At 35.7% G+C, this 9,108-nt stretch overlaps 1 protein-coding gene across 1 annotated transcript; it reads right to left on the bottom strand.

Moving 5' to 3' along the window:
* Positions 1–318: 318 nt before the first annotated feature.
* Positions 319–8,912, bottom strand: LOC128221472 (uncharacterized). Its single transcript, XM_052930078.1, has 9 exons — positions 7,977–8,912; positions 7,615–7,701; positions 5,991–6,073; positions 5,467–5,538; positions 3,910–3,991; positions 2,865–2,965; positions 1,787–1,858; positions 1,008–1,144; positions 319–340 (listed from the first exon to the last, which is right to left on the bottom strand). The coding sequence occupies exons 1-9, from the start codon at positions 8,797–8,799 to the stop codon at positions 319–321; spliced, it is 1,479 nt and encodes a 492-aa protein (XP_052786038.1). The 5' UTR covers positions 8,800–8,912.
* Between the last annotated feature and the right edge of the window lie 196 nt (positions 8,913–9,108).

Here is a 9,108-nt window from a genome sequence, read left to right as displayed (position 1 = left end):
TATCAATTACACTTCTTTATTTCTACCATTCAAAACAATAATACACGCGAAAATTATGGCGACAGTATATAGGGCTTGCAAGATATGTTTATCATCACAATTAGAGAACACCCACTTGAGGAGAAAAACTGTTTTCTCGTCTTAATATTTTGCAAAACCGGCTGATGATTTGTGTCTCGAAACGTTTTCGACGAGAATATACTGTATATACTTTCTTTTTTATGATATATACATGTACTTTAATTGGGTATATACAAAACAAAATCGTACATATTCAGTTTGGTTTAATGAACATGTGTACACTCTCAAGAAATCCGTTTAGCTTGGAACATCCTTCACCCTGCAACAGAAATACCACATTAAACTGAATGTTTAAAATATTGATTGTATAATGTTGTTTTTAACTTAACCTTCATTAATGTATTTAATCAAATATATATTGACCAAAACACCTCTTGATGGAATGTAATATGTTGGTTTGATTCGGTATGAACGGATATTTCCATCATGCACTTGATATTCTGTGCAAATTATGGTTGAACTCAGTTTTAAAATGTACTCTTATTCCCGGTTAAATTTTACCACAATAAATAATATTGTTTTGATATTCCAAAAAGAATGAATAAATGTCTATGAAGGATACCGAGTTTAATTTGACAGAAATGAGCATAAAACACTGTATTTCTACCTTATGAGACTGTAGTAGACCACAGTAAAACTTATAACATTCGCCAATCATTTAATATGTTTGCGCTTTCTGCTATTAAATACACGGTAACAATCTTGTAAAAATATATAATATATATATTTTCCTACAATGCATAATTTAGTAAGTAGTGAAAGGTTTATCGATGTTTGTCTTACATGTGTATGTATTGATTTTGAATAAGAGTGTCACTTTAAAAACTGAACATGTTAAAACAGAAAAGGAAAGTGATTAGTCATAACTTCCCTTGAACGATGTTCTAGTTGGGTTTCAATTTTCTGTTTGATATAATAATTCTTACCAATTACACCCGGGATTATGCTGGCATCTGTGCAGTTTGAGTTGCAGAAATCTGTTGTACAACAGTGAGAGCAGACCGGCATATTCTCCCTTCCTGTCCAGCTCAGCCACGGCTCGTTTTCTTGTATTACTGCACAGCTAGAACAACAAAATAGGAATTGGTAGTCCGATTAGCGCAGTGGCTAGCGCACCAATTCCCACCAATGCGACCCGGGATCGATTCCCGGCATGGGCGCATGTGAGTTTGGTTAGTGGTCACCAAGCAAGACAAGTGTGTTTTCTCCGTGTCCCCCCCCCCCCCCCCCACAACATGACAACACTCTCGCGCAACATCGTTCCAACGAGAGAGACTTAGTATTAGCTTTATCACACCCTTGTAAAATATAGAATGTTTAAACTAAAATAGGAATGACACTGACCAGGACCGATTCAATTGGAATGTCAGAAAGGTACATAAATGATAACAGACAGACTCAATCTTTGTTTCCGGTTTATTCATTGTGTAACTTCAGGTATGAATACAGTGCTAAACGAGTTACTAAAAAACGAAAATTACCGCGGCCCATACAATTGCAGAACGGCAGGGTCTGATTTTACGGCATATTTTTTCAGCAAAATATGCGTTTACATTGCATTGCTAGAACAATGAATGGATGTAACTGCATATCATAGCGATACTTCGAAAGACGACATTATTTTATTATCACAAGAAACACTCATTCAACGACAGAATAATTAAGCATATTGTGTTCAGACAGTTCTTGGTTTTATTATACACACCTGAGCGTCAGTGCATCCCGTAATGAAGTGTCTGTCATTTTCACCCCACTTATACTCCTCAATCAAGCACGCCTGGAAAGATATTATTACTTGGTTCTAACACGAACGTTAAAGTTGCATACCCTACGCCATTGGGGTCGTTAGCTGGGTAATTGGAAGAATATAGTAGAATATTCGTCAATGATTGCTCAACATCGAGCATAATCGGTTAAGCAAACCTTATTTTTTGCAAACCATTAAATACACTTGTATACTCTTAATTATTAATGAATATTATTATAAGTGATTAAAAACAAGTTGTTTTTTTAATTCATGTATATTGCATTCAGTGTGTGTTGTTTCCATTTTGAATTATATAAAAAATATAAGTTTATTTTTTCTCTTTTTATCTTTGATCGTTAATGGGTGTCCAATTTGTATCGATGATTGGTTTTGAACTTTGTCCGATAATAAACAGTACTTAATTGTATAATGCATTTCATTATTAACATGGTTTTCATGTTTGCTTTATTTCAGATTCCATCGGCTCTCTTTTGGAGTTTAAAGAGAGATTGAAGACCAGATGGTCCAAAAATCTTCAAATACGGTACTTTCACAAAGTAAGCATATAATTTTCAATACGATGTTGTATGAGGCCGATGATTCATTATTCCACATGATTAAACAATATGTTATCACTGTATCAACTGAGTTTAACTTTTTAAAAATAGGACATAATGGTTTCCCAGTTAATAGTGTGTATATTTAGCATGTGAAGGTCCCATGATTAGTACATATACATATACAGAGGCTATATTTTAATTTGCTGGAAAATACGTGGTAGACAAACCCAGTAAATTTTGTAATGAGAAAATGGGGCAAAATCGGCATAAGAGACATATGTTGTAAGCTCTGTGATGGATCAGTAATTACGATTCAATGCATTTTACAAAATATTATCAATTGTATTAACAATTTTGAAATTTTTATCTACAATAGTATCGTCTGGTGTATGGTCCCTTTAATCATTAAGGGACTGAAGTTTAAAACATTTTAATACAGTGAGTAATGATCAGAAAATTGGCAACGTTTAAGGTACCTCAGTCACGGAACACAACCGGACGGTTTCACATACATCTCCGGCCCCAGTGTGACCACATTCAAAACAGAACGGCCCTCTCTGAGATATCCCAACCATACCTGTAATCAATCAACAATTTAAGAGCATCCACCTTTTGTGGAGGCATTCAAAGCAGAGTCAACTTCACTGGCCTGTAGTAGATGAAAACACTGAAAAGGAAGGTATAACTGTGCTACAGTGAATACAAAACAGGCGAAGTTTCATCATCTATACGTTGGTGGGAACAATCAAAGCAGAACGTTGGTCTTTGGACCATGTTATACACCCGTACACTCGGAGACGTGGTAACGGCATTTCTGTCAATTAGCATAGCCCTACCAGTACGAAAACACTGCGACCTTTTGGCGGCGAAATTCAAGGGAAAATGGACTTCGTTTCCGTGTGTCTACGTTGAGCTGTAATTTATAGTTGGCGATAAGTAAAACTAAGACATGTCCTACCGACCATTTTATCAAAAAGAAAAAGGATTGACATTTTTTTAAATATTTTTCTAATAAAAAGTAAATTATGTACTTTTTCGTAAACACATATTTCTAAAAAGAAATGGTTTAAATGTGATGTATTAGGGTTTGATCACGGAGAAGTAACTACACTTGACTTAATTTTTGTTCTTAAAGTTAATATTTTCAATCCTTATTTAGCAGTGAAAATATCAGATTGATATTTTCAATGTTGCTATTTCGCTGATAAAACTGAAAATTTCATCGAAAAGCATGCAAAAAGTCTTATTTCATTTCTGGAAACAATATAACTGCGTCAAGAGTCCGACAGTTTTGGAAAATCAAGGATACTATTACTGATATTCACAGTGTTTGTGTAAGTAAGTTATTTGATATGATATTATTTTATATGATTCTACAATAAACAGGCCGAAACCCATCTACAAAACCTTCTTGTTGCTTAACGCGGTACACCTCATAATGACATATTTACGTATTCAAATATTTATATTCATTTGTCATTATCGTGTATTAATATTTTACTACAACTTTAAAATACTTACCATCATCCTTACACCCTCGTATATTGCAGTAACTCCCATTACAGCATTCAAAGCAGCCGGATAGTCCGTGACTCCTACAACGCTGCAGTGGAGACATAATGCATCAATAAGTAGATTGGCGCTGTGAATGTTAGAAAATAGGCCGATTGTTCAGAACTTTATTTAAGTTAACAACGTGATTAACGAAACCGTTGTTTTCTCAAAGCGTGCAATATTTTATGACGTTCTCACAATTTAGACATGAATAAGTACAGCTGTGACAAGTGTTTCAAATCTTGTTAGAAAAAGCAGACTGTAAGTGCATCCATAAGTCTTCTATAGCAGTAACGAGTTTGAAATTAAACAAATACAAAGCTAACTTTACTTTGACCAAGTTCAGAACAATTATTATTTTTATCATTTACACTTTGATTGCCGCGATATCCGCCAATAAAAAAGTGTTACGATAACTTTTTCAGGTGATCAATGCTCTCAGGTAATACAATTGATTTAATGCCGTCAATATACAAGTAAATATAATTCGATTTTATCTGATTTGATCGCATGGTAAAACATTCATACAATCTACGGTCAAGGTAAGACAACAGAGAAACCCATCGCCAAATATCCCCTAAACACAATACGTTATGCTTCATTGTGTACCGTGGCAATTTGGCAAAGAAAATATCTTAATCATGAATAATTAATGAGGCGGTTTCATTGGTCCGCAAAGTACCATATGCTTTACGATTGAAAAATATTCTGGCGAATTGCGGACTTAAGCCGGGTCAGCCTTTTACATGTACGTACAATAATATTTGGTGGTAGTCAATACCACACAGCCACAAAGGCTACTGAAACTGAAAAGTTATTGAGCAATATTTGACTGTAACATGCAAATTCATTGGAAGAAGAGTTGTCTCCCCTGCCTCATACATATTCATTAAAACGAGATTTTTTCAGTCAATTGTATGTATGAAGTGTAACAGAAGAAAGTACTGTGGTTGCCGACGATGAGAGAAATCGTGCAATGTAACATTTTAACGTTCCTTATAAAAGGGAAAAACACATTCGTGATCATAGAAAAATTATTGATTCGCCAGTCGTGAAAATATGTTGTTCTATGAAACTCGTGAAATGAAATAAGATCGTGAAATTGCATATATCCGATTGGACTCAAAAAGCTATATTTAACAATTAGCGTATTATTTGTTGAACATTTTTATCTTTGGTGTTCGCGATGTGAAATTAATTAAAATATGACACTGAACTAAATAGTTCTTTTTTAAGAGCCTTAAAACGAACTAAGGAAACATTATTGTACACGTTTAACTTGGACATATTGTCGTTCAAATATTGTCAAAATCCTGTGCGTGCTGACATTTGATTTAAAAATAATGCACAGGGCTACGGCCCACAGTACACTTAATGCGAAATACAGAACATCTAATAAATGGACAGTCAGTTCTGTTTATTAACCATGCGCTGCGAGTACTACGCCTTGTGCCAATGTTCAAAACAGGCAGGTTACTGACTTTTATAACCTAACAACTGCTACGTATCTATTAAATCAATTACTAGCTTATTTGTGCAGCCAGACTTGTAGCGAATGGCGTCGAGACCCTTGGAGTAGCTCTGGACGTAGCAAACCTGAAGGTCAAATTGAACAATTACAGTCGAAACACGTCTGCAGGGACCATCGAGATATTCTCAAGCGAACGAACATTCAAAGCAAGCAAATATATCTGATTAAAAAATAGTATAGTCGTTTATTAATAAGTAGTTTTGAGCAAAATTCATGACGCAATTCTAAGATAGTAGAATGCACACATATATCAAAAACACATTACATGAACTATCGTTAACTGTCTCATATTCGAACCAATAGATCATGCTGTCCCAAAACATATGATAAATCATGCAACATGTAAAATGCACACATGCATATATAACACGAACGCTTTTATGATTCATCTTTTTTTCCTCCACGTGAGCAAACTGTCATAGTGTTATGGTGATTCATAAAATTTAACAACACTTACAGGTACCATCCATGAGCTCGTAAAATAACGGAATCATCTAACACTATTTTAACCACTCACCTCGTTTTCCCTACATGTTGTCACCCTGTCGCAATACTTAAGGTGTGTCATATCGTCACAATTGAAGCAGTGAACACCATTACCTAAAATAAATATTTCATATGTTCTGAGGTTAATGCAAAATAAAGTCCATGTAAGCAATGGACACAATGCTGTCTGGTAGGACCGCCATTAGTTCAATTTTGGTTTATGGTTTCACATTGTTTATGACTATTACTATGTAAAACATTCGATTTAATTAAGAGCAACTTTCAACTATTGAGGAGATTAACATGACAAAAGGCCACCATTTATCCTGTTCGAACAGCGAAACAAATTTTTGGAGGTATTTGGGTTTACAATATCGATCTAATATAAAACAGTATTTATTTGTAGACTGGTTGGTGCATATCTTCAAAAACTCTTTAACTGAAATGGATTTTCGAATTACGTCTAAAATTGCGATACCAGACTGGTAATGATTGGAAATGTGGCCCAAGATAAGACCCGCATGATTCTCGATTACCCGTACAGGCCCATACCGTTATAGAATTACGTCTAAAATTGAGATACAAGACTGATTATGATCATACATGTTGCCCAAAGCATTATCCGTATGATTCTCAATTACCCGTACCGTACCGTACCGTTATATAATAACGTCTGTTTTAGAGATACCATACTGATAATGATAAAATATGTGACCCAAGGTAAGACCCGTATGATTCTATATTTCCCGTACAGTACCGTACCGTTATAGAATATTATAGCGATACAAGACTGATTATGATCGTACATGTTGCCCAAGGCATTACCCGTATGATTCTCAATTACCCGCACAATCCCGTACCGTTATCAAATTGAAGGTAATAATCATTACATCTAATAATGAAGCATACCGCATGCTTGATAAGCCTACCTTAGAACCGTTTGATTTGACGTCATTATTCAATTTAGACATGTAATGCACTTAAATGACAATTGACTAATATATCGACCTTTTTGTTTCAGTGTATAATTGCCATCTATTTCACCGAGTGAGCACCAAAGCTATATTTTAATAGTGAATAAGCAAAGTGTTTTTTTTTTCTTCTGGTGTAAGCCTGGTTAAATGTTTTGAAATCCTGAACAGAAACAGCAAACTATATGAGAACAGAACGTTTGTTCATTTCTTGAACTAAGTAAATTAATCTGTGTATGAACCCTGAATAACCTGACATTATATTTGGAGAGTGAGCACAATTTTCAAAACTGTGACAAATATCAATTATACTCTACAAATTTCTTAAACAAAAATGATACCCTTAGCAAAAGCAATTGTCCAGTTTGGTTTGTGGTCACCAAGCCTGACAAGTGGGTTTCCTCAGGGAACTCAGGATTCCCCCATAACACAAGACCAAACTCCTGTGTAACATCGTGGCAACGAATAATGTTGTAATATCATTGTAAACATAACTTGAATCTGAACAAAGCGTTGTATAAACCTATAGCTTGTTATTAGGAACAATATCAGTTGATGCCTTCATTTAATGACTATGCTCATTTCTGAAATACAAATTATCATCTGAAAGACATAACATCTGTCATTTTCCGTTGATGTATATTCGAAATAGCTCATGTATGAAATTAGGATTTATAACCATACCAGAAGCTTGGTAGTCGATTTGAGACCCATGGTGAGACCCTTGTCCTGGGTCGAACGTACTGTTCGTGCCATTTATCAGGTAACATCCTGAATGAAGAACGATACAACATTTAAAACCGTTGTTCCAATATTGCTTTAATCGGTATAATGTTTGAATACTGTATTATTTCGTAATTGGTTGAACATTGAAATCGCAAACTAAATAAATATAAGGTATCTAACTGTGCGAACTCAAACGTTTTTCTAAACATATGAAAAATATTATATGTTGTGTTTCTACTTAATCTACTTCGACCTGTTTATAAATACTATTGGGTTATATTTTTAACATATTTTTATTTACAAAATTATGTCGTACTAACCAATATCTGTCAGCGTCATCTGAAGAGGCATTCCGTACGCATACTGATTTGTACCGTACAGTACTGCTCCAAACTGTCGCTGCCTAGAGTGATGGATTCGGTGAATTGTTGCTTCAGTGATTGATATGTATAGGACACTGTAGTCATGCAGAGGGGATGCGACCTGGGTGACTTTGGGGTTGTCTATGGTAACTTTGTTGCCGTCAAGATATAGTTCACTGATTTCTGCTGTCTTGATAGTTACAGCAATGATGTTAGGATTATATCTGCCTTGAAGGGTGAATTCATACTCAGACTGAAACTGTGACATGGCCTGCGCAGTCATCATGAAATTGCTAGTTGAGTAAATCATCACATAAATGGGCTTATCAGCTAGCAACACGGTCGGTTCCGCCATGAAATGGCGCTCATATTGTTCAAGCCTTTTCAGGAAGTGGGAGTCATGAGTAGTTGAATTGTACATGTTCACTCTCGTGTCATCATAAATGGAGAAAATGCGGATGTAGTAGTCGTCGCCTGGGCTATTTGCAGGAACTATGAACTTGAAGTCATAAAACCTGGTTGGTAGGACTTGCTCAACCATATATCCATAGCCTGTGCCGTTGACAGGCACTGCACCATAGGAATTACCGGCGAAGACAGCAACTGGTTTATCACTAGTGACAAGTGTTCCAGTGGTGTCCATTCGGTTTTGAAACAGATATGTTTGATACTTTTGCAATTCAATCTTAATGCGGCCTTTTGCCCATGGTGTAAATGTAGAGGGAAATTCAATATCCACTGTCGTGTCAGTTTCGGTGGCAACGATTAAGAATTGGGACATATACGTATTGGTAGAATATGGTCGGTACGAAGGAATGAAGTATTCCGTTGACAATGCGTTCACCGGAAGCAGCAGAAAGGCCTCGAATTCAAGACTACCTGTAGTCACAATCGCGGCCCAGATTGGATTAGTCGAATGGAGTTCAATAGCTTTTTTATGAAAATAAAAAAATGGATTACATAGACCTTGTTCATATTGTTACATGTGAGAATTTCTTCAATCCGTTGTCCGGTTAGTGCAGTGGTTAGCGTTCTCGCTTCTCACCTAGGCAACCTGGGTTCGATTCCCGGCCCGGGTGCATGTGAGCTT

This window comes from Mya arenaria, chromosome 16 (genome assembly GCF_026914265.1).
Source record: "Mya arenaria isolate MELC-2E11 chromosome 16, ASM2691426v1".
NCBI lineage: Eukaryota > Metazoa > Mollusca > Bivalvia > Myida > Myidae > Mya > Mya arenaria.
The sequence above is the reverse complement of the archived record's forward strand: the minus strand, read 5'-3'. Positions and strand labels throughout refer to the sequence as shown.